General features: G+C 51.0%; 2 protein-coding genes across 2 annotated transcripts in view; one reads left to right on the top strand and one right to left on the bottom strand.

Annotated features, from left to right (window-relative positions):
- The first annotated feature begins 287 nt into the window (after positions 1-287).
- On the top strand, positions 288-8,981 carry Snn (stannin). Its single transcript, XM_090324817.1, has 2 exons — positions 288-383; positions 6,188-8,981. Exon 2 carries the CDS (start codon positions 6,276-6,278, stop codon positions 6,540-6,542), a length of 267 nt encoding a protein of 88 aa, XP_090180943.1. The 5' UTR covers positions 288-383; positions 6,188-6,275; the 3' UTR covers positions 6,543-8,981.
- A 23-nt stretch (positions 8,982-9,004) lies between these two features.
- Txndc11 (thioredoxin domain containing 11) overlaps positions 9,005-25,991 on the bottom strand; it is a 43,847-nt gene continuing 26,860 nt past the window's right edge. The window contains exons 7-12 of the mRNA XM_090324815.1: positions 25,424-25,624; positions 20,353-21,142; positions 17,651-17,793; positions 16,119-16,228; positions 12,949-13,029; positions 9,005-9,620 (exon numbers count right to left, since the gene is read on the bottom strand). Coding sequence (XP_090180941.1) covers positions 9,005-9,620; positions 12,949-13,029; positions 16,119-16,228; positions 17,651-17,793; positions 20,353-21,142; positions 25,424-25,624 — 1,941 coding nt within the window. The remainder of the gene's footprint in view (positions 9,621-12,948; positions 13,030-16,118; positions 16,229-17,650; positions 17,794-20,352; positions 21,143-25,423; positions 25,625-25,991) is intronic.

Genomic DNA, 25,991 nt, shown 5'->3' with positions numbered 1-25,991 from the left:
GACGCCAGTCTCGGGCCCCGCTCCCAATCGGCGCACGGCGAGGCCCAGCCCGAGCCCCCCCCCCCCCCCCCCCCCCGGCCCCCGCCCCCCGCCCCCCGCCCCCGGAGCTGCCAGCTGCGCGCAGCCCCCGCCCCTCCCGAGCCGCCCCAGCCCTGAACGCACGTGACCCCGCCCCATTCGAGCCACGCCCACACCGTCCCAGCGCGGGCGCCCATTGGCCGTCCTCATCGAGCCACGCCCCATCCTGGGAGGGGGCCGAGGGCGCCCCGCCCGCCGCAGAACTGGGCTCCTGCGTCCGGACCGTGCGCGGCTGCTGGACCGGGCCGGCGGGCGGACGGAGCCGGGCCAGTAGGGCTGCTGCGGGGCTACTGGGCCCTGCCATGGTGAGCAGGACGGGGCGGGCGGGGCGCTGGGGTCGGGAGCAAGCTTGCAGGAGGGGAGGGGCGGCGCGGGGTCGGTGGGCGCGCGCGGGCGCCGTGCCAGGGGGCGGGGGTGTCTTCGCGGCGGGGGAGGGGCGGCCCGGGCGGGGGCGCGGCCTCCGGGGAGGGTCTGTTCCGGAATCGGGGCGCGCACCCGCGGGCGGGAGCTCTTTGTCCGCCGCGCCGCTGCGGGATCGGGACAAAGGCGGCGGCGGGGGGCGGAGGCCGCCGTGCGGGGAGCGGCGCCCCCTCCCCCCGCCGCTGCCCGCAGTTTCGCGGATTGCCGCCTCCCCCCCGTCCCCGATACTTGGGGATTAAAACCAAACATTTCAGGGAGAATTGGGGGTCCTGGCAGCCTCCAGCGGGGTTAGGGCTTTGGGGCATGGAGGGGGCCTAGCTAGAGAGTCTGGCGCCCATTTCGTGGGTAGGGAAACTGAGGCCGAGCCGCAGCGTTTTGTGCCGGCGGCGGTGACTGCGCGGCGTTGGTCTCCTGGTCCCCCACCCCCTCCCCCAGGCCCCATCCCCGGCGGGCCGAGCTTCCTCTCCAGCTGTCGCACCCCCAGCAGGGCCCCTGCCTCCCTGCGCCTTGCCTTGCTCTTCCAGGGGGTGGGGGGACGCGGCGTCGCCTGGCAGGGTTCAATGAGGGGGTGCGTGGAGCGCCTGGCACCGCGCCTGCACGCCGCCCGAGCTTGCTTGTCATCGCTGAGTCCCCTGCACAGGTCACCAAACAGCCCTCCTGGGGCCAAGTAGGGGTCACTTGTCCTCAGTCCCCTCTGGTCCGAGAGGAGGCCGGAGTCAGAAGCAGGACAAGACTGAGATGTGGAATTTAGGATTTCAGCTGCCTGGGTTTGAATCTCTGCGCTTCTTCTTTTGAGCTGTGTGTCCTTGGGTAGTTGACGTAACTTCTGCCAGATAGGAAGAGTACTAAGTCTGGAGTGGTTGTAAGGCAGAAAGTGTTTAGCTCCTGTCTTGCACACTGGGATCACCAACAACTTTTTGTAGCATCTTCTGTTTACTGCCAGAGTTGTTTGGGCAAATGGGCTGGTCCCCAGAATGCCCCGCAGGGGATTCACAGCCACCAAAGATCCCAGCTGATCTTGTGGCAGTCCCTGAACTGCCACCCTCAGCTTCCTCTTCTGCCCCGTGGGAACCTAGGGAGTTCTGGGGTGAGTTTCTCTTCTGGCAGAGGAGAGAAGGTGGGGGTAAGATGACCCTATTACCGTTCCTACCAGTGCCCCTTCTTTTCTTGGCTCCTGGAGGGCAGGGATCTGGGTGACTGTTCCCGTGTCCCAGGGCCTCACTCAAGGGACATTCCACTTGAGTCCTGGTCACGTCCTTGGTCTAGGCCAGTACCCCAGAGCTGGAAATGTTTCTGGCTTGCAAGCCGGGATCCTCTGGAGGCAGAAGGCCTGGTTGGCAACTTGGTTTGGTGTTGGGGCATGGCTCCTCCCTGCAGTTAGTGCCCAGAGCCCCTGGGGGTTGGCGAGCTCCCGTAAGCAGGCCAGTCTCCTGACTTCCCAGGAGAGCAGCAGAAGGAGGCTGCGGGCAGGATGGCATGCAGGTGCCCAACCCAGCTCAGCAGTGCGCGTGATGTGCCCAAATATGAGCAGAGTCTCCGGGGAAGGGTGCTTTGTGGCACTGTGCCTTGGCCAGGCCTTCTGGCTCTGTGGGTGAGTTCCGGGCTTACATCCACTTTGCACCTTGAAAAACAGGCGGGTGGGCGGAAACACCTGCCCTGCTGCTGGCTGTGCTGAGTGCCCACACTGTGGGAGGGGGCTGTGTCCTCACGTGGGGGTGGCCTGGGGGAGCAACTGTGAACCTGAGAGGGAGGGGCAGCAGTGTTTTAGCAGATCCCTGTTCTGAGCTGGCTGATGGCTGGGGCTACCCACTGAACCCACTGGAGGACAGAGCTGGGCTCACAGGGCTTTAGGAAGCCTGGGAGGGCCAGTCAACTTCGTTATTGCTGACACTCCAGGGACACAGGTGGGCTCCATCAAGGACATGGCATGCCCTGTGTCCCAGCTCATCCCCTCGTAGTATTTAGGAGCAAATGGGGGTTGTTCACAGTGGAGTGCCTAGATTTTTCTAGTGGTGGTGGGTGGGTCAGGATGCACAAAGCAGGAAGTTGCAGGCTGGGTGGGGAATTACCCATTTTGGGGGGAGCCACTTGGATGTATGTGGCAAGTGAGCTGGTGAAGGGTGCTTGGCAGTACGGTAGAGACCTGGCCCTGGCCCTGTGTGCTATGCCCAGAGTGGTCCAGGTTCTTCAGACTTGCACACTCCACCTGCACACCCTAAGCCTCGGTTTTCTCATCTGCAAAGTGAGAGTGGTAAATGGCGAGTAGTTGGGAAAGTGGCATAGCGTGGTGTGAAGTGGGTTGGGTTTTCTAGCGTCTTCTATGACTCTTCTTGTCCTGTCCCCTGGGTAGGCTTTTCTCTGTCCAGGTGAGGGGTCAGCCAGCTTGCAGCTTGTAGCTGGGCCTGGGGTCCAGCCAGGCAGAGGGGGCTCCCAGGGCCTGCCATCCACACTGCTTTGGGTTTCTTCCATCCCTGCATGCAAGAGGCAGCTGCCCAGCATGCCAGAGTCCACTGGCACAGCAGCTCTGTTCTTTCCCATATGCTGTTGGCATGGCACCTGTTCAGGGACCCAGGAGTGGCACAGAGTTAGGGAGCTAGTTCAGACTGGGGGCCCCTGGCTGGTCACCTGGAGAGCCCACCACATCCCAGCTGTGGGTACATTCAGTGTGCCTTCACTGGACACCGTGTGTGTATGTGTGTGTGTGAGGGCGCACATGCTGCTAGGGAGCAGATGTCCTGACTCAGGGTGGCTGTAGGTCGGGAGCTCTAGGAAAGAGACCGTGTGGTGGGGAAGGTGAGTAGGGAGAAGGGCTTCTGGTGCCAGGTGCTCTGAAGAACCTCCCAGTTGCAGGAAAGAGCTAGTGTGGATAGTAGGTCTGTAAAGCAGAGGCAGAGGCCTGATGGGCACAGGGTCTCCCAGGAGGGTCTGCAGTGAAGACGTGATCTGAGGTTTTTGATCAGTTCTCAGGAACGACTTGCTGAGTTAAAAAAGGGAAGAAGCGTTACTAGTGGAGGGCTGGTCGAGAGCAGCTAAATGGTTCACTGGGCTCTGTCTTCAGGCCCCAAGGCTCATACCTGGCCCTGCCCTTGCCCACGTCCTCTGGAGCTACTCTCTGAGACTTGAGTTCACCCCTCCTTTGGGCTCCCCTGAGCTGTGGCTGCCTGTACCTCAGTCTCCTTGTCAGCTGTGGGACTGCTGGTCCCCACCGGACTCACGTGTTTATGTGTTTTTCCTGGGCTTCCCCTCGGGTCCTGGTACTGTTGTCTCTTTCCAACTTCCTGTCCTTGAGTCCCCCACCCCAGCGCGCACTTCCCCTTCCGAACTGACACTGCGTGACCTTCCTGTCCAAAGAGCCACCAGAGGGCAGGCGCCTGGGCAATGTTTAGCCAGAGGCCCAGGGACAGGGAGGTAAAGGCAGGCTCCTTGGTCCAGGATGCCCTGTGTTGCCTAGAGAGTGGTAAGAGCTGCTGGTGGCTGGAGAGCTGGTTGTAGGGGAGCAGGGCAGTCCTGGCACACAGCCTGTTCCTGGGGGAGGGCCTTTGGTCAGGACAGCGGGGCTTGCTGGCGCAGGCATTAACTAGGTCACCTCTACACTGTAACATTAGGCCAGGTCATCCTGTACTGTGGTTGTAGAGATTAGGAGCCCCTCTCCCCAGAGTCAAGCATGTTGTCTGAGGTGAGGCCACAGGCCATGAGTGGAAATGAAGTGCCAGGCTGAGGGAGGAGGCACAGTCTTGTGCTGTCTGTGAGCATGGGGTTATGTCTGGTGTCTTCCAGTTTGGGGGACAGGGTCCCTGACCTCAGTAGGCCTCTTAGGTGGAAATAGCTCCTGTCCCCAGCACTCGCCTCTTGGACACTGAGGGACAATAACTTCGTTGTCTGTGACCTTCAGGCAGGCCTGGCTTACCCTAGAAATCTCCCCCAGCCTGGGTAAGCGTCATCTCTAATTAAGGCCTGCTTTGTTCAAGGACACGACAGGTTCGATCCTGTTTGGAGGGAAAAACTTGCATGGCTGCTGTGACTCAAAATGATCATGGATTCAGACCAGTTCTTCCTGTGTACTGGCCTGGGCAGGACGGACCTCCTGCTGGTCTTCATCTGTGGTTGCTGTGATTGGCTCCGGGTAGATAAGGCAGAATAAGGTGGGGCCTGGGGGTATCAGGGCAACTTGCCTGCTTCCAGTTCCCAGGAAGTAAACCCCAGCCTCCAAGGGTAGCTGGCTTGGTATTAGGCCTGGAGTATAAGACTGTTCCTGAGCTGGGCACGATAGCTCACTCCTGTAATCCTAGCTACTAAGGAGGCTGAGATCTGAGGATCGCTGTAAAAGCCAGCCCGGGCACTGAAGTCTGTGAGACTCTCATCTCCAGTTAACCCCTAGAAAAGTGGAAGTGACCCTGTGGTTCCAGGGGTTGGGCAGTATCCTTGAGCTGAAGAGCTCAGGGACAGTGCCCCAGCCTAGAGTCCAAGCCCCAAGACGGACCAAAAAAAAAAAGACTGTTCCTGGTACTGGGGAGTGGGCAGTGCCACTTTCCTGCCTTCTCTTCCAGGACCTCAGCTTTTTGCATCCTTGAGTGGCTTCAGTTTGCATCCTCCTCCCTGAGCAAGTGATCCCATGTGGCAGTAGCAGTTACCAGCTGTGCCCTCTCCCGTGGGTCCTGGAAGGAGGCACTTGCTCCTGTCACCTGTGTTAACCTGTATCCTCGGGGGCTAGCAGGATCCCCTGTTTTCAAATCCTTCCTCTCTAGTCTTCAGAAAGCCCTCAGCTCTTCTTGGTCTGTACTGGCGGTAAACATTTAGCCTTAGTGACACTGGCTTCCAGAATATGTCTTTCAATGTATGAACCCCGGTAGCACTAGCCCCTCTTGTATCCTCTGCCACAGCTGTCATGGTGTCCATATCTTGGAGTCATGGCTGAGTGGTAGGTGCAGTGCTGAGGTGTCTGAGGTAGTCAGAAAAGCAGTCCAGTGAGCATGTGTGCACGGAGAATAATCACCTCATTCTCACCAGGAAGAGGGTGTTAGAGTCAATCCGAAGAACTCTTTAAAATAGTCCCCCTGAGTGGGACAGGTGATGCATACCTTTAGTCCTCATAATCTGATACTCAGGAGGTAGAGGCTGGAGGGTTGAGAGTTCTAGGCCAACCAGAGAAAAGTTACTAAGACCCTATCTCAGAGATGGGAATGTGGCTTAGTGGTTGGTGGTGCTTACCTAGCATTCATGAAGCCCTGGGGCCATAAGTTTAAGCCCCAGTACTACAAACAAAGCAAAACAAAACAAAAAAACTATCTCAAAAGCAAAATACAGCCAGGATCTGTGGCTCATGCCTCTAATCCTAATTACTCTGCCTGCTGATATCCAAGGATTACAGTTCAAAACCAGTCCAGGAAGGAAAGTCTGCGAGACTCTTATCTCCAGTTAAACATCAAAAGCCAGAAATGGTACTATGGCTCAAGTGGTAGAGTGATAGCTTTGAGCGAAACAGCTCAAGGACAGTAACGAGGTCCAGAGTTCAAGCCCCAGGACTGGCAAAAAAAAAGAAAAGAGAAAAATACAAACAGAAGACCTGGGGGTGTGCCTCCAGTGATAAAGAGCTTGCCTGGCATGAGTGAGACGTGAGTTCAGACTACACGATTTGCACCCTGGAAGTTTCCAGTGGAATCTCTGGTAGCCTCTTCTTGTTGTCTTGCAGGAATGTTGGATCCAGCCTGAGTTCCAGCCTTGTTGAAGCAGCCAGCACAAGAGCTTCCGGCCAAGGAAGTCCCTCCAAGGCACTGACCATGTCTATTATGGACCACAGCCCCACCACAGGTGTGGTCACCGTCATTGTCATTCTCATTGCCATCGCGGCCCTGGGAGCCCTGATTCTAGGCTGCTGGTGTTACCTGCGGCTGCAGCGCATCGGCCAGTCAGAGGACGAGGAGAGCATTGTGGGGGATGGCGAGACCAAGGAACCCTTCCTGCTGGTGCAGTACTCGGCCAAGGGACCCTGTGTGGAGAGAAAGGCCAAGCTGATGACCGCCAATGGCCCGGAAGTACACGGCTGATATGAGCTGGGAGGCCCTGGTCCAGGCTGCAGCCAGCCTCGAGGCACTGGGAGAGAACCATGGGCATGCTGCTGTCTGAGCGGAAGGGCTGACTTTGCTGGCATGGCCTTGGTGGGCTCCATCTTCGCATGCACTGACTCTGGGTCCCGGCCGCCTTAGGCCTCCCCTCAGCCTCCTGCTGGGGCTGCCCATTGCTGGCAGTGGGCAGGCCTGGCCTTGCTGGGGCTCATGGCCCCTTTATGCTTTTGTTACTTGAATGTTTAGCTGAGCCTGTTTTTGATGGAGCTACTACTGTAACGCGTGAACTAACCAACCTGTGAACTGTAAATAGGCCCCGGAAGCACGTGCTTAAGCCTCTCTGCTGATTTTTACTACCGTGTAGAGCCATGGGTTCTGGTCCTCAGAAGGGACCCAGGGAAAACATCCTCGGGGGGGTCTTGGGCTCCTCAAGTCCAGGCTGCATCTGGCAGGATTGCCCGTGTCTGTGTATAGAAAGTGGAAGGTCAGCTTTCGACTCGTGGCTGGCCAGCTGGGGCGCTCTGGTGATTTCTGCTTGGTTAGTGATGGGTAGAAGGAGGACCACGCCCCTCCCTTGTCCCAGACAGACTGTTCAACAGCAGAGCTGGTGATGGCAGAATGATTGCAAGGACGTTACTACATGTGCCTGGGAGCTGGTGAAGGACAGTATGGCACAAGTCCTGAGGCTTCTGGGCATAGTGGTAGCAGAGCAGTTTCTTGTCCCTTTGGTCTCAAGCATTCTGAGCACACCTTGAGTGCAGGCTTTCCTGAATTGCTATCCTCACGAAACTCCAGAGGCTGTGATGGCTTTTAGTTTGAAACCTGATTGGCCCAGGAGAGAGTGGTGTCTCCTTGCTTCTGTATTTAATATTTTCTGAACTGGAGGGGAGGAGCCTGGTTCCCCACCCCCTTCCTTTCTCTTTGTAGCTTTCTGTGCTGGGTAGTGGAGCTCACTTTTCTCCACTCTGGCTCTCTGCAGGCTGAGTCCTCAGATCTGGCTGGAGGGCACCGGGTACCTGTGGGAGGTTGCCACTGTGTGCGTTCACACAGGAGCCCCAGGTACTCCCTGCCAGCCCAGGCCTGGTGCAGCAAGTGAGAGTGGGGGTGGGGCAAGTTCAGGGCAGGACTGCGTTCTCCTAGATGAAGAGGTGGTGGCTCCCAGCAGAACCAGCCACGAGGCTTCCCTGTGGGCAGTCAGCAGCAAATTTGCTTCGATTTTTAATCCCCCTCTGTAAGCACGTTCTAAACAGTCATGATTAAAACATGACCTAAGTTGGCATCGTAATGAGCCTGCCTGAGGCCAGCCTGGTTTTACCACTGCTGAGCACTGGCCTTTCCCACTGGAGCTGCCTGCCAACATAGACCATGGGCAAGCTGGGGCCCCTCCTCTGAAAAGCATGCTGACGGATGCACTTCCTAGAGCCCTCAGGGGAGCTGAAGGGTGCTTTGGCACCACCCCCCCGAACTGGGGGGGTGTCAGGAATTAAGTAGCAGGTCAGGTGGGGGAGGGGGAGTAGCCAATGAAGATGGGGCATGAGGTACCACACACAACTGCCCTGGTCCGACAGTGTGGGCTGGGAGCGGCAACCAGGCCTAGGAGGAACGGGTCTGAAGGTTGGGGAAGATTTGCTCTGCCCCAGAAGAGGCTGAGGTATACGGTCAGGTCCCCATCCCACAGTAGACCCTCCAGGCTTTCTACCTCTATTTCTGAAGCCAGCCATACAACAGGCTGTCCTTCCACTCCAGCTTAACCATCCGGGAGTGGTGGGAGTCTGATCCTGGAACCAACTGTACGTCTGTGGTTCTGCCTGTGCCAGTGAAGTTTCCTTTTGGAATGCCCACATATCCCTTTCTCATCAATTAAGTTTTTGGAGCTTTCTCCCCTCCCCAGAGGCCAGGGCCATGTTGGGGGCCAGGGTTGGCCCATCAGCATGGGTGGAGCGTTGAGGCACTGGGAGGGGTGACAGCATCTGTGGAAGCGGCCTCCTGCGACCACACAATAGTTGTCCTGTTCTTACTCACCAGTGGCTGTGTCAGAGCCACACACTCCAGTGGCTTAGTTATGATCTCTCTTGGAATCCTTCTCAATAGCCCAACTGTTGCATTCATGTTTTCCAACTCATCAAGGAATTAACCTTCCATCCTACGTGACCCTATCACACGAGAGCAACGGGAGGGGGCAGGGAGGAACCTGACACAGGGCTGCTACGATACAGGCTGACTTCTCAGACACTTCTTCTGGTGGACTGTGATACTATTTTGTCTCAAGCTACCAAGTTTGTGCAATAAGTGAAAGGGAGGTTTCCCTGTTCAATAAACGCTGAATGGCATTCAAGTCCATTTTCTAGACGACTGAGAAAATCTTTATTTACAATAAATTTCAATAAAATTTGCATAAATAAATCCCCAATGTACATTTCACATCTGATTCCTTCATGTCAATGTTAGTCTGTCCTGTTCTCATTCTTCCTCTCAGGTGCCAATGTGGCGCTGGTGCTGGAAGATGGGGAGGAACCACCAGGTAAGTGGGAGGCACCTGGGGGCTGGGGGGGGTCAGGGTGTGTCTCTCTTCGGGGAGCTGGGTTCTCATCCTGGTCCTGGCCCTCCAGATGCCTCTCCATGGTGGCCATGAGGACCTTGAGCCACGTGTTATTCTCAGAGAGTGTCTCGGAGTGGGCAGCCAGGTCCTGGAGCTCTCGGGCCTTCTGTGCATACAGGGCCTGCAGCTGTTGGCCATGCCGCCGGAGAAGGCTGTGTTGCCGCACCAGGTTCTGCTGTTGCCGCAGCAAGCGTCGCCCATCCCTGCGTGCCTGTGACAGCCGGCCCTCTACCTGCACCTGCGCCCGGTGCAGGCTGCCCCTCTCTGCTCGCAGCCTCTGCATCTCTCTCTCCAAGTGGGCCATGTGGCCCTGCTTTAAGGCCACCTCACTCTGAAGACACTCTTGAGGATTGGCCAGGTTCTGGGGGGCAGAGGTGGGGTCTGAGTGATGCAAGATGAACCTCAGCAGATTTGGAAGGGTGATGGGGAGGTCTCCGGGGTACTTCACACTTAGGTCCTTTCTGGAGAGAGAGAGAGAGGAGTCAGGCCCACAGGCACAGTCCCAAACCAGGTGTTCGGCTTCCAGACAGGCCAGCTTTTTCTTGTACTAAGGAAAGACATGCGGAGAATAGAAGGTGATGCTGCCTCAGAGCAGCTCCTGGCAGAGCTGAGGCCGTCACTGGTACCTTGTGCTGCGATTCTCTGAATTGTTCATTCCTGAGGACAGAACTGTTTCTGTACCAGCCTTCCAAAAAGACAAGAGGCCCAAGCCTAAAGCCAGTGACCCAGCATCCTCTAAGATCTGAGGTTCACTGGTGAGGTCAGGTGGGATTCCTGAGCAGGACTGTCACCATGTCACTCTGTGGCACTGACAGTCCTTGGTGACACACTTGGTGAAACACTAGTTTTGTCAACAATAGGGATTCTCAAGTGGGTGTGTCTGTACCTGGCCCAGGGGACACTGGACTATATATAGCTGCTGCCCACAGAAGTACAGAAGGAGGGTTACAGGAAGGGCTCCATAGCATACAGGCAGACCACAGTAATCAGTCAGGAACCACCTACTTCAGTGGATGACAGTCAACAGAATCTTAGAGGCCAGCTGGCCAACGTGGCCCTGTCACTGCCAATGTGCTCCGAGACAAGTGACGGCTTTGTCAGGCAGGGACGATGACCCATCTCATGAGACTGTTGTAAAGCCTGAGTTCAGTGAATGCTCAATGTTAGCTCTTAAAGTTTGCAACTGCATTGTTAGCCAGATCTGCGGTGTGTGCCTATAATGTCAACACTTCAGAGAGTGAGGCACAGGTCTGGCCCATGACTCCAGGGCAGAGTGCAGGCCTGGGAGGGACTGCAATGCTAATGGCTTTGCAAGGACACTTACAGGTCTTCAGGCCATGCCTTGAATGTCTTTAATGGCCATGCACATTTATTTGTTTTGGGAGTTTTAAGACAGGGTCTCAAAACCTGGTCAGTTGTGGGACTTGAACTCTGGGCGTGGCCACTGTCCCTGAGCTCTTCAGCTCAAGGCTACTGCTCTACCCCTTGAGCCACAGCGCCACTTCTGGTTTTCTGGTGGTTAATTGGAGATGAGAGTCTCATAGACTTCTATGCCTGGGCTGGCTTTGAACCTCGATCCTCAGATCTCAGCCTCTTGAGTAGGTAGGATTATTTTTCTTGGTAGTATTGAACTTAAGGATTTGTGTTTGCTAGGCCATTTGAGCCACATCCCCAGTCCAAAAATAGACCGTTAGAGAACACAGTGGTAACATGTTTAACCTGCCTCTTATCCTGAGGAGAGGACTAGGTGCTCCCTGGAAGTGAGTTCTTCCTGTGGCCACATACTACAGTCTCCCACAGAGTTTTGTGGTTTTCCATCCTCCAGCCCTGGTCCAGAGCAGGCCAGAGCATCTGCATTTTGAAGTATCACTCAAAATTTCATGCAGGCCACTGGCTATGAATACTCAGAGATGCCCTATGCAGGACAGTGACTGTCCCTCTGTGGGCCTGGACCTTCCCCAGCCTTGGGCAAGGGAAGGTAGGACCAGGACCAGGCCACATTCAGGCAGGCTACACACTGATTTTCATCAACTGGGACATATGCACCGTAATCAATATGCAGAGATGAAGTCCCACAAGCAGCATTCTCAGAGCACATGGACTCTGCTCCCCACCAAGCAACTGCTGTCAACACCAGCACAACCCCCATGCACACACTCAGGGCATGTGCAAGTCTGTATTTCGCTAGGGCACACGTGACTGATCACTTGGCTCTCAACAGTGGTATACTGGTGAACTGTGGAAATAGTCTTACTGCATGTGATTCCCATCTTTTATGTTTTTCTCTCCTGGGCTGGCCAGACCCACTTTGGACCAGCTGATGATGAGTTTCCTTTACTCATGACTATCAATAGTTTTAAGGAAATGAGAAAAATTCCATTCCAAAGTAGTAAGGCTTTGACTTACCAATCCCTCTCCACTTAATCAAGCTTGTCTTCCTGTTCAGCCCCTTAATCCACCTCCTCCAGCACCCCCCAACCCAGGGTCTGGAGCCGTGGCTCACTGCTGTGCTCCCAAGCAGGCCTCCAAACAAGCCCCGCAACATCTGTGTGCACTCTCCTTCCACACACACACTCACAAACTTCATGCAAAGCCATGTACTGGGAGCTGGCATCAATGCTTTTTCAAAAACTAGATGGCAGGGGGTTCGGAGCGTGGCCTATGGAGAGTGCCTGTCTAGCATGAAACCCTGAGTTTCAATTCCTTGGTCCCACATACACAGAAAAGGCTGGAAGTGGTGCTGTGGCTCAAGTGGTAGGGCACTACCCAAGGATAGTACTCAGGCTCTGGGTTCAAGCCCCAGGACTGGCAAAAACAAAAACTAGATGTCAGGGGCTGGGATGTAGCTGAGTGGCAAAGCACTTGCCTAGCAAGTGCAACGTCCTGAGTTCGATCCCCAGTACCAAAAGAGAAAAAGACAAAATAAAAACAACAAAAATAAAACCAGATGTCATTAACCTATATGCCCAACTTGTCCCCCACAGATAAAATCACTAGTGTTATAGCCTCCATTAATCAATGGCAATTTAAATACTTCTTAGAAAGGAAAAGGTTCATCTGATACAGGCTGCAGCAGCAGTGAGTCACACTGTATATAGTGCATGCCTTGACAAGACGCTACCACCTCACCATGTTCCAGCAAACATTGAGATGTGCACAAAGACCACTCCATTCAGAAGCAGTAAAGCTATGATTCACCAGCTGCAAAGGAAAAACCCATCCTGGAGAAGCAGATCGAACAAGGAAGCAGGAAATGAAAACTATAAGCTGTACAGAGTGAGGGCACTCCCTAAGTGATCCAGAAAACACGTTTCCCACAGAGAACAGAAACCTGTCCCCAAGGACCCATCCTCCAACCAAAAGGAAACGGCGTCAATAGGGAGCCAGCTGCTGGCTTCCTTGGCTTTAAAGGGCGGAGAGGTAATTCCCTTTCACCTGAAACATTTGTGCTCACTGCCAAACCTGTCCACTTTACTAAGGCTGCATTCCTGCTTGCTGGGTTTTTCAGCACAGCTACGGGAGCAATCAACCTTGGAATAGCCAGCACGCAAAGGACAAAAGGCCAAAGTGACAGCCCCATAGAGACATTCAGTGGGTCTGCACACAGAGAAAGCTCTTTCAGGGGCTGCTTAAACCGGAGAAAGGAAGGTGGCTCTAATGTTAGCACAGTTTTGTGGGTTTTCTTTTAGCTCAGTCACAATGAATGACAATACCCTAAGAAATGTACTTTATCTTGAGACCGCAACAAGATAATTACATCTGCCAAATCCCGGAATAACTCAGTCTTACCTGTTGCAGGGAAAAAACAAGATAGTAGGGAGACGGTCGACCATAAATTCCCAAGGAAGATCATTCTGAGACACATCAATCCTGGCAGGGGCAAAGGAAGATGGGAGGTAAGTAAGAGCATATAGGACATGCCCATTGGAAATTACCTTTGTCTATCACCTCACAGAGTACACAAATGGGGTGAGTGAGACACTCACAACATCTGGACACACAATTGTATTCTCTAGGAAGATATTCCACTGAGGGGGAGGACACTCAAAGCTGTATTTTGTCCCCCACATTAGTCCTGGAAAAACAAAGGAAACCACAAAACAAATACACAAGCCTCTTTTGAACATGGAATGTTATATTCTTTTCTATGTTGTAAAGTTGGATAGAGGCCCCAAATAGTGTATTTTCTTTTTTTTTTTTCTGGTCACTGGACTTGAACTCACCCTCGGCACTGTCCTGAGCTCTTCAGCTCATGGTACTGCTCTATCCCTTGAGCCACAGCCCCACTTCCCGGTTTCCAGTGATTAATTGGAGAGAAAAGTCTCATTAGTGTCCAGGCTGGCTTTGAACCGAGATCCTTAGAGCTCAGCCTCCTAAATAGCTAGGATTACAGGCCTGAGTCACTGTGCCCAGCTCCAAAAAAGTGTATTTTGTAAGCAGAATTCTGAATACAAAAGATGACACCATCTTTTGTTCAATGCCTACAGTGAACTGCAGCTGCACTAGGTAGCAGGCACTGAGAAGGCACAGGGTGCCACCTGTATGCTTGAGGGAAGGGATGGGAGCACAATATTCCGAGAGTGTAATGAGAACAGCAAGGTTTCATACCTGGACTTAGGGGGTACAAATCAGAGCCACCTATTTGGACAAATAAACAACTTCCCTGCTTCATTAACACACTGGCCTGGCTCCAGGAGCTTGCCTACGACCTAAGTGCCACTTTTCAAGCAAGTGCTAGGCACTTTCTTCTATGTCTTCCTGGTGTTTACCTCAGTGTAAGAACACTCCACGGCTACATAGGGCTTCTTCCTGGCCTCTCCACTAGGCTAGACTGCTGGTTCATCTGCTCTCATTTTGGATACAAATGTCATTGCAGGCCAACTGATAACTGACCACTCCTCTCCACTGGCACAGATAATGCTGAAGGCCAAACGAGAAAGATAAGCCAAGCTCCAAAAACCAGTCACTGCATGTTTTCACTTATTTGCAGAATCTAAACTTCAAATATATGTAGTTTATCTGGAAAGAATTGGTTTCAATGAGGCTTTGCTTATGAGGAAGGAAGGAAGGAAGGAAGGAAGGAAGGAAGGAAGGAAGGAAGGAAGGAAGGAAGGAAGGAAGGAAGGAAGGGAGGGAGGGAAGGAAGAAAGGTTAGGTCCCTAGTAGCTGGGCCGGGAGTTTGGCCTATTGGTAGAGTGCTTGCCTAGCATGCACGAAGACCTGGGTCCAATTCCTCGGTACCTACATACACAGAAAATGCCAGAAGGGGCACTGTGGCTCAAGTGGTAGAGTTCTAGCCCTGAGAAAGCCCAAGGACAGTGCTCAGGCCCTGAGGTCCAGCCCCAAGACTGGCAAAAAAAAAAAAAAAAAAAAAAGCAAGCAAGCAAGCATGCAAGCTAATTGAAGAGACTAGTCACGAGTCTCTGGAATTCTTGATTCCTGATTCTCCATACTGAAATTAACTGGATCAGAAATAAAACTAAGTGGAGATTTCTTGCAAATGCTGCCAAACCAATTTCCAAAAGGGTTAGGCCAACCTACTCATTCCATTAGCTACAACCAACTGTGCCAATTTCACTTTATTTTATCAACACAAATCCTGTCACTTAAGACATATTTATTAATTTGCCAAGTGTAAAGGACACTCTGCATATGTTTTCATTCATACTACTTAGGTTCCAACTTCTCGGCTGTCCCCTACATGAAGACCTGCCTCTGTCCTTCGCTCACAGCAGACTGTTCCCCTCTGCCATCGTGAATGTGCGCTGTCTGGAGTAGGGATGCCTATTCCTGAATCCTGGGCTGTACTTACAGGTGGTGTTACTCTGGGTAAGTTATCTAATCTCTCTGCGCAGCCAGTTTCCTCCCAGCTAAAGACAGTGATGCCTGGCCTGGCTTCACTGGGTCTTCCGAAGATTCAGTCATGGGTGCATACAAAATATTTGGCTCAATTCCACATGTGCACTGCATATAGAAGTGAACTGGAGAAGCTGAAACTGTACTTCCAGAGCCTTTTCTAGATCTGTGCTCCTTTTTTGTTGGCAGGGCAAACGAAACACACATACTTCTAAAGGAAGGCAGGGCCTGGGTCCTGTCCCAGAGCTTCTTTTGCTCCAGGGCAGTGCTCTATGACAGCTCCCCTTCTGGACTTTTGGTAGTTTATTGGAGCTAAGACTCTCACAGACTTTCCTGCCTGAGAGGTTAACTGTGACCCTCAGATTTCAACCTCCTAAGTAGATAGGATTAGAGGCATGTGCCACTAGGGCCAAGCCTTGTCTTTGTTGTTGTTGTTGCTTATTTCCTACTGTTTCTATTTCAGAAAATCTCTACCACTCATAAAGATGCCAAATTCAATAGTCTACCTTGTTATTTGATCTTTTTTTCATATATTTTTATTGTAATAGAAGGGTTACATTATATTCACCAGATAGAGGGTGCATTACTTCACATACATTGATACCCTTTCTTTGATCTTTATATTTAATCTAGATGGAGGGTTTCTTATGGGAAAAGGGAAAGAAGACACAGTTTAAATCTAAAAAACCTCCTACCAGTTGGCTTACTCCTTCAGAACAATTTTAAATGTATACAAGAGCTTGCACAGAGTATCCAGGGAGTCATAAAACCAGGACCCACAGCTAACACCCAGTCCTTCCTCTTGACTTCACAAATGAAGAAAATAGGAACTGGTGTTCTGGGCCCCAGACCAGGTGGCCACGGTGGGAACCCTGTCCCAGGAACTCCAAGCAGCCAGAGTTCTGCTTGTACCTCCATGAGTCTCTAGCACTGAACTAACTGCATTGTGGATATTCAGAATTTGACAGGAAAAAGGTGGCTTCAATGAGGCTTTGCCTGTGGCGTTAGCCTAACCACTGAATCCAAGCCTCACCCACCACTAGTAGGCAATCATGGTGTCAAGGGAAAGTGAGTCCCACCATGCTGAGGAACAGAGTCCTTACCTAGCTACAGTGAGTGTGTCTCCTGGCAGGAGCCGAGCGAGCTGGATGAAGACGTGATTGAGGGATGGACAGAAGCCACACCACGGGGCGTAATAGAGCAGCAAAACATCCTGCCAGAAAGGATGACAACACTGTTAAGATGTCTGTGATCTACCTCACCTCCCTGTCCTAGGAGCACAATCTAGCAGCATCAGTGTATGCTACAAGCCATACAGAAATTGCAATGCACTTTGCATCTCCAGATCCTCCCAATTATGTGCTTCTTGAAGAGCACATAGAAAACGACCATGTCACTACTCATGGGCCATCATCAAACCAACCGTGTGTGTGACTGTGTGTGTGCACATGCATGCACGAGTGAGCATCCCAGTCCTAGAGTTTAAACTCAGGACCCAGGCATTGTCCCTGGGCTTTTTTGCTTAAGACTGGCACTTGATCCACAGCTCTACTTCTGGATTTAGTAATAAACTGGAGGTAAGAGTCCTGTGGACTTTCCTGCTGGGCTGGCTTTGAACTGTGATCCTCAGATCTCAGTCTCCTGAGTGGCTACCATGATAGGTATGAGCCACCAGTGCCCAGCAGTACTGGGCTTTTTAACTTGACTATGGCTTGCTCAACAGGTGCTCTACCATATGAGCTACACACACCCTCCTAGCCCCGTTTAAGCTTTAGTTACTTTTCCAAAAAGGTCTTGAATTTTTACCATGAGCTAGCCTGGACCTATTGCTCCCACATAGCCAGGATGACATTTGAATACCACAACATATCTTAATCTGGAATTACAAGTGTGAGCCTCAGTGCCTAGCCAGATCAATCTTTGTACATAAAACAAACAACATCTATGGGCCAGGAGCGTGGCCTAGCAGTAGAGTGCTCACCTTGCATGCACAAATTTGGCCCTCGGTTTGATTCTCTGGTACCACATATATAGAAAAAGCTGGAAGTGGTACTATGGCTCAAGTGATAGAATGCTAGCCTTGAGAAAACTCAAGGACATTGCCTAGGCCCTGAGTTCAAGCCCCAGGATTGGCACACACACAAAAAAAATCTAAGGTCAGAGGCAGAGTTCAAGTGGTGGGCAAAAATGTTAAACAAGAACACAAGGCCCTGAGTTTAAACCCAATACCAGTATACCTTCAAAAACAACAACTCCAACCACTCACCCTGACAACTGCTCTATGTTTAAGCCCAATACAGAAACAAAAAACAAAATCTATAAAATAAATCACCAGGTCCAGGAGTTTGGCCTAGTGGTAGAGTGCTTGCCTAGCATGCATGAAGGCCCGAGTTAGATTCCTCAGTACCATATACGTAGAAAAAGCCAGAAGTGGTGCTGTGGCTCAAATGGTAGAGCTCTAGCCTTGAAAAAGCCCAAGGGCAGTGCTCAGGCCTGAAGTTCAAGCCTCAGGACTGGCAAAAAACAAACAAACAAACAAAACCCTCCAAAACCTCCTCACTCTAACAATCACTGTATGGGTAATTATTCTGAGGGATAGATGGCTAAAATTCTGCTCTTGCTTGTGAGTTCATACCTGCTTCTGAAGAACCACTTCCCAGAAGGTATCAGTTGTTACTTCAGTGATTGGATGCTGAGAAGGGAACTGGGCGGAGTCACTTCCAATGAGATGTCTTTTTAAGGGACTGTAGAGAATGCTGAAGTTTTGAATAAAAGACTCTAAAAATGAAAGAGAAAATGAGATCAACTCTTCTCGAGATACAGGCAGAGCAGCTAAGCTACTTTAAACTCCATGTTTTCAAAACTGAAATGACTTCACATGCTTACATTTTTAATACTCCACTACTTATAAGCACAACCTTGTACAAAGCTGCCCCGGGTGGAATGAGACTGGGCTTTGTTGACAGTATTTTGGAAGAAGTCCTTTAAGAAACAAACCGTAGTCTAGGATGCTCTGAACTCATACAGTAAGATTCTGTTTTCTTTTCTAGAACTATTCCACGACTAAGAAAGCATGATATCTACAGCCACACTTATTTTTAGTAGTACTGGGGTCTGAACTCAGGGCCTTTATGCTTGCTAGGCAGGTACTCTACCATAGGAGCCACACCTCCAGCTCCCTTGTGCCACATCCTTTTCAAGAGATCAACCTGTAGTCAATACTAAGGCTTGTGAGCACAACTATAAAGTACAAATGCACAAGCTATGGTGACACAGTATATTTAAATTAAGCCTTTAGATCTCAGTCTCCTGAGTAGCTTGAATCACAGGCATGATCCACTAGCACCAGGCACTTTTCTTTTTAAAAAGGTCAACTAAAATAATTTCAATTGTATTAGAAAAATATATAAATGAATAATCCAAAGTCCTAACTTGAACCCCACCACAAAAGCCACCATCTTCAGTGTCCTTTCACTCTTCCACCTGAAGGCTGAGCAGCACAATCCTGAGTTTCTTCCTAATTCCCCACTGTGAGGGCTCAATGGGCCCTGCCATGTCTGCAGAGGGAGGAGGAGTAGAATGCCTGCGAATACTGAGACACTTCATTATCATACTATAATTATACTCACTGGACTATTTTTGGAACATGAAACAGAATTACTTCGTAATTTGAAGGATATCTAAATATTTTGAAGCTACCTAGAGATAGCTGATTTTGCTAACAACTATGATGGTTCATAGCTTGTTGTACAAGGTTCCTGAAAACTGTCACCATTTGTAGGATACCAGCAGCTGAGCCAGACATTTCTGAATGAGAATAGAGGTGGAATGAAACCTGAAGAAGGCCTTTCCTCTCTGTTAGGCCTGAAACTGTCTGTGGTTTACATGCTTCTCAAAGAAAATGCCACCTCTCCAAAAGTGCTGCGCTAAGACACATACATTATGCAACTGGCTGCTGTGGCTCCAAGCCTGCTATCTTCAGACGTCTACTGTGACAAGGGTGGCTGCCCTGGCAAGCATAAGAAAAAGTGGAAGTGGAATGCCAAGGCTAAGAGACCACATCCACAGGGACTGTGGAATGGGGCCTGTAAAGTGTCTGGCAGATTCAGGCAAGGGGTCTGTGGAGGAACATTCAAGGGTGGCCACAGAAGCACCATTCATCTGGAGAATTTCAATGATGACTTAAAATACACTACCTGGTTTTTAAGTGAGTTCTTACCTCCATTTAAGCTCCAAAAAAAAAAAGCCAGAAGTGGAGCTGTGGCTCAAGTGATATAGCACTAGCTGTAAGCACAATAGCTTAAGGACAGCACCTAGGCCCTGAGGTCAAGCTCAAGGTCTTACTCATACTCACACGCACATGCAAATACATACATACATACACATACACACATTCCAGCAACAAAATTAAAAATTCATTTTTTAAAATGAATTGTTTCATTTTAAGAAAATCCAGTACCCTAAATGCTCTCAGAAACTATGAACTGGGAATCATGGATCATGAATTGGAAATCATGAAAAGATCATGTCCTCTATTCGAGGCTGATCCCAGGGCTTCCTCCTGAGCAGCACGGAGCCTTCATGATTGTAATAGAATCTAATTTGCCATAGAAACCTTGACATTTACACAAGTCTTTTGCAAACATGATTAATGGTGGGACGTGCTTCACCTGAAAGGAAAAATGAGCAAGAGGACAGCCAGAGTTAATCCTGTTTCCTAGTCTAAACTTGAAAGTCAGGTTTCCTCTCTCCAACTGGCAAACACAGACTCTCTCTGAATTTCCATTGAGGCTTTTGAATTCTCACTTCCTGGTGTGTGGCAGGACTACAGTGAAGTCCTGGGAACAGAGCCGTGTGGCCAGTGTGCTGCAGTTGCCAAGCCCTAGGGGCAAGCTCTGGGTGCTTTCCCACAGTGGGCCCAGCTCTGGAATTTATTCACTGCATTTGGCATTGGCATGGTACATTCTAGGTACCCCTCATGGCCGAATTCTTCCAGTGCTAGTGGCCTTGACACTGAAACATCCAAACCAGAGGGTTTGAGATCCTTGAGAATGCTGCTGTAGATGACCACATCCATTAGCCCCAGGGAACCCTCCAGAATCCTCTCACCTCCCTTGCCACTACAGGAGTGGGTCGTCACTGAGGATAGCTGATTCTACCTCACTCATGTGACGGGAGCTGGGCCCCTACCCTCCCAGGCTAACTGCTTAACTTGGAAGTTCTTGTAAAACCATGACCAACGGACAAGACACTTTATGATCAAATGTCTAAGACTTAAAGTCACCCCCTTTGGGGACCAGATGACCGGTCTTAGGTTAAGGAAACCGCCTACAGTACCTAGGGTGAACTTCATGAGGGCTTGCTTTGGATCCAAGATATAGTGAGACTCTTCTTTCACATCTACAATTGTGGCAAATTCTTTCACGTGAGCGGAGCTCGGAGCACCCAGTCTCTCTGCATATAACCAAAATAAATTGGAATCCAAAAGGTAGATGTTGAGGGTCTTGTTGGTTCTGCAGCTCAGGCCTGTGAAAGCTGTGCTAGCCAGGTCCACTTCTGGAAAGAGATACCTGTTCTCCTCAATATGAGGAACGGGGCTGGGGGTGGCGGCCTCACACTTCTCCAGGGGAGAGAATGCCATGGCAGGGGTTTCGAAGGCTTCTTGTTCAGAATTGCCAAAGTCTGTCATGCTGCGGTGTATGGTCCTGCAGCATGCAGTGCAGTAGCTGAATGGGCTGTAGGAAGTTAAAAAATTGCTGCACTCCATGCTGCCCGATGCCACATGGTAAAAGGTCTGTTCCTTGAGGTAGAAGGAATCCAGAGCTGCCGCCATCTCAAAGAAGCTGCAGTGCGGCACGCTGACAGAGCTGGGCTTGGTGCCCCCTGCCGTCTGGTTGACGCACAGCTCGCAGACGTTGTGGGTCCTGGAGAAGGTGTGTCCCTGGGGCAACACCACAGTGTTACAGCAGGGGGACGTTGGCCTCAGGGGGACATCTTGAAGAGGAGCCAGCGGCTCTGGTGCCAGGGGCTGAAGGCCAGGAACATCCACCCGCCGCAGGTGCTGAAGAAGCCGCTCCACCACCTGGTCCCCGTGACAGTTGTTGTACTCCAAGGCCACTTGGGTGATCTAAAAGAGGAGACAGAAGCGGTGAGGGCTTGGGGACTTCGAGGCCCTGTATGGAATCACTGAGGAAACCATCATGAAACCTGCTAGCACAGAGAACTTTATCATGCCACCCACAAGAAACCAGCCTGCTGTTTTGAAACAGAGGCACCTATGGCAGGAGAAGGAAGCCCTGGGCACAGCCACTCAGATGAGGGCTTAGGGAACAGGACCTCCCCAGGATCCTCCCACTCCTAACAAAAAGAACAAGTTATGAACCCAAGGCATTATTTACTCTCTCAGATGGAACAATATAGTGCCTAGAATCAAACTGCTCCAGTTAGCTAAATGGTGTCCAGTTACTCAGGGCAGAGCAAAGTGGCCCCTGCAATCTGAAGGCTCAAACAGGAGCCTAGTGTGGGTACAAACCCATTGAGACTCTACATTAAAAAAGAAAAATTCAAGAAGTGTTTATATGCACACAAAACCACTCAAAGTATATCTCTTTCTCTCTTTTCTTTTCTTTTTTTTTTAAATGAGTCATGGGGCTTGAACTCTAGGCCTGGGCACTATATCTGAGCTCTTCAGCTCAAGGCTACCACCCTACCCCTGGAGCCATAGCCCTACTTCTCATTTTCTAGTGATTAATTAGAGATAAGAATCTCATGGTCTTCGTGCCCAGGCTGGCTTTGAACTGCGATCCTCAGATCTCAGCCTCCTGAGTAGCTAGGACTATAGGTGTGAGCCACAGCACCAGGCTAAAGAGTATATTTCTAACTTAAAAAAAAAATAATAAGCTTTAGGGCCAGGAATTTGGCCTAGTGGTAGAGTGTTGCCTAGCATGTGTGAAGACCTGGGTTTGATTCCTTGGTACCACATACATAGAAAAAAGCCAGAAGTGAATATAATGTAATGTAACCCTTCTATTAATTACAATAAAAAATATATTTTAAAAAAAGCCAGAAGTGGTGCTCAAGTGGTAGAGTGCTAACCTTGAGAAAGCTCAAGGACAGTGCCCAGGTCCTGAGTTCAAGCCCCATGACTGACAAGGAAAAAAAAAAAGCTTTATAACAGTACTTATGGGTTAACTCAAAAATTAGATTTAGGTTAACTCAAAAAATAGATTTTTTATGGAAAAAATAAACTGTCCCAATGAATTTTGCTATAAAAAGTCACTTTAGAGTGCTATTTAAAATTGCTTGCTTCCCACACAGAAACGAACAGCTCCATTCTTTGTGGAAAATCTGTGAGCTGATAACAAACCCAAGTGTCCCTGCCCCTCGCCCACCCTGGAACTGCCTGTGCTCAACAGGGCAGCAGGGAACCATCCAAGATACCCTGCGCAACTTCCAGATTCCTGCCACCTTTCATAGAAAGCGACTAGGATGGTACTCATCAAAGAACATACAACCTGTAGAAAATTCCTTTCCCCATGTTTTTCATTCCTGTCTCTAACACAACATGCTTTACACATACACCTGAAATGGTTTCCACGCTTATTTGACTCTTATTTAATTGACAGGGCTGAAAACAACGGTACAAATACATATGTCTACTATTCAGTGTCATACTTAATTCATGTTAACTGTGAAGGAAAGCTTGGAATATGTGTGCCACAGCTGTTTGCTTGGATTTTCTTCCTTTGGATAGCTCCATCAGGTCTGACTGTGATAACCAGACCTGCTTCCCACACTCACATGCTCTGTTGGCTTTGAAGCGATGTCAGTAGAAACTAGTCAAAGGACTGTGCTGGCTGAAGTAAGCACCCCCACTTCCTCTCATGGACACATTCACACACAATGGAGTCCTACAGTGTGGGCAGAACCTGCACTCTTCTATACATGTGCATGCGGCATGTGGGGTACATATGTAGACATGTACACATGGGATAATAGATGCCCATCCTGGGGCCGGGAGTTTGGCCTAGTGGTTAAAGTGCTTGCCTAGCATGCATGAAGACCCGGGTTCGATTCCTCGGTACCACATACATAGAAAAAAGCCGGAAGTGGTGCTGAGGCTCAAGTGGTAGAGCTCTAGCCTTGAGAAAATCCAAGGACAGTGCTCAGGCTCTGAGCTCAAGCCCAGGACTGGCCAAAAAAAAATAGATGCCCATCCTGGCTTGGTGTTGCTAACATCTGGTCACTTTTAACATTCTATAATGGCCCACCACAAGCTGTTGTAATCTCCATTACCTGGCAACCCCTCCACTCTATTACCCTCTCTTGAGATGACCAACAATGAAGTTTTTTCTTCTTGTACCCAACTAGGCTGCCACAGTAGCTGATGAATTCCCAGCTCAGCTAAGTGTGCTGCTCTCCTACTCGACTAACTGGACACCCCATGACTGTACCTTGGGTCGGACAATATATGATACCCAAGTTTGGGACCATCTACTTACTTTTCCAGAACCTGTTTCCAGGACAATATTTCCTTGTGGCCACAGGGTATTGTCAATGACATGTGGAGGACTACAGTTAGTCAATCCTAACTTCTCAGGCCTCTCTCCCAAGTTCTCTTGGGACCCTCCACCTCCAGCCCTCCTGCCAGCGTGGCCTGGGCCCCAACACTGCAGTGCCTCTGTCTGGGCTCTTCCTGACATCAGTCTGCCTTGACCCATCAAGATCCTGGCCATCCCTAACAGGCTGTCTCAAACATTCCCCAAAGCTGCCACTGCCTCCTCCTCCTCTTCTTCTTCCCCCGCCTCCTCTTCCTCCACCTCAGCCTCCTCTCCTGTTCAGTTCCCAGCTTTCCGGCACAAGGCTTCCCCCAGTGGTTTCTCTGAACCCTGGCCTGAGCCTGCTCCTAGGCTTCTCTTTCTCTGCTAGAGCTGTGTGACACTCCTATTTTCATATTGTACCAGCCTCGAAGCCCGGAGAACTAAGACTGCTTGTATCTTCTTTCCCCTGTGCTCCCTACACAGTGCTCATTAAGCCCTGGTTGGACTGGCCTGACTACAGACTTTACAACATGGGGAGCTGTCTGCTTTCCAGCCACTCCTTGCACCAAGGGATCCACCTACCTCCCAGGACCCTGAGAACCTGAGGAAGAGGCCACACATAAAACTCTCAAAGCCTGTTGTTAGGAAATGGGGGGGGGGGGCTCAAGGCAGATCAGCAGAATAGCAGGCTGGAAAGCTGTTAGGGTCCACTACGAGCCTTATCCAATATAACTCTCTGCAGGAAGATAGGACACAAAGTGCCACCCCACCCAGGACCTAGGCACGCCCAAACCTGTTAAGAAAACCCTCTGGAAGCCTGAGAAGTCTAAAGTAAAAACCCACAGGCACAGCCAGCACCTTGGTTGAAACCTTAACTTTCCTGCAAAGTCCACAGGGCTTCCTGGGCCACACTAGAATCCCAGCATGGGAAAGAGCCTCGATTCATAAAGTGCCTTCGAAGGGCAGGTTTTCTGAAGAGACAAAGCTTTATTACTTCCCGGCCTCCTAAACTGAAGGGAAGAAACAGGGCTAGTTTCTCTCATCTCCTCCTGAGTCAGGTCAGCAGCAGCCATTCAGAGGATGCCAACAGAATAATAACTTTAAGGCTCCGGAGCAGCAGGCACAGTGCAGGCTGTCTGGAGTTGTGTTTACCCCTCCACTTGGCAATGTGGGGCTGAGGCAGAGGCACTGCCTGGCCTGGCCTGTGCTATGCTAGCTGTAGAAACTTGTTTGGACCAATTAAGGAATCCTTGAGGGAAAGAAAAAAGAAAATCCTAGTAAATTCAATTTAGCAGTCCCATGCCTTCTCTGGTGACTGTGTCTGCTCTAAGTGCCTCCAAGTGATACGTGTATAAATAAAGTCACACCAGAGACAGTGAGACTCCAGCAAGCAGCAAAGGTGTGGGGGAGAGGGCACACTCCTGGCACAGGCTGTCTCTGGAAGCCACCTACTACCAGCAGGACAGGACAGGATTAGATAAATAAGATGTCCTGCTGCTCCTGACCCTGTTCTGTGGTCCAAGGGACTGCTGGTCACTCCTTTTTTACTAGGGTACCTCTAAAATCACCTCAACCTCTGCCTGTATTCCTGACATTTCCAGATGAGAAGCTCTGTATCAGCTGCCTTGGGGAGAGGGATGTGTGGTCTTCCTTTGGGAGCCCCTCTGTCCCACTCAACCCACACCCACGCAGCTGTCAAGAACCATGGCTACAGACAATGGGACATCCCCATCTCAGCTCCAGGCTTTTCTTTTCCACTCCTGGCAGCTACTTGGTGCTGGGGAAGTGCCCTGAATGTGGAAGGAGAGCAGTCCATGCTAGTAAGGTTTCCCATTCCTCATGGAGACACTGGCCTGGGCGGCTCTCACCTCATCTAAGAGAGGATGCCTTTCGGCTAAGGGGTCAAAGGGTATGAACAGGAACAGCGCCGGGCCCTTCTTCAGCTCATTATTCAGCAGCAGACTCTTGCCCCCATGGGGCCGCAGCCATCGGAAGAGCAGCTCCTGGTTCTCCGAGGCCCACTTATAGATGTTCTCAGCTGTGAAGTTCATGATCTCCCTGGGGAAGACCTGTGGAGGACAAAGGCACGGAGGATAAGGCGAAGCTAAGCAGGACAAGGCCAGCAAAGCACCAGCACTATCCTGTAGAGGCCCAGGCCGCCCACCCTGCACAGGAGGAAATGGAGCCAGAGGCCTGGATGCCACGGTCATGAAACGCACACTCAGCCAGCTTCTCATGGCAATCCTCACAGTGGTCAGAAGGCAAACGTGGGAGCTAGAGGTTGTGACATCACCAGAGTGCTTACGGCTACACCACCTTACTACCCTGCTCAGGAAGAGCTGTGGACCATCCCTGGGTGTTTACAAAAGGACCGGGGCAGAGCACGGAACAGGAGCCACGGAGTCAAGGACAGGTTTAATTTCTACCCTGGCTGTC

The sequence above is a fragment of the Megascapheus bottae genome, chromosome 36 (assembly GCF_031878675.1).
Source record: "Megascapheus bottae isolate mThoBot1 chromosome 36, mThoBot2.hap1, whole genome shotgun sequence".
In the NCBI taxonomy this organism is placed as follows: Eukaryota; Metazoa; Chordata; class Mammalia; order Rodentia; family Geomyidae; genus Megascapheus; species Megascapheus bottae.
The sequence above is the reverse complement of the archived record's forward strand: the minus strand, read 5'-3'. Positions and strand labels throughout refer to the sequence as shown.

Excerpts from the sequence above, each read along its gene's own strand:
- Snn (XM_090324817.1), top strand. The coding sequence starts at position 6,276 with ATGTCTATTATGGACCACAGCCCCACCACAGGTGTGGTCACCGTCATT.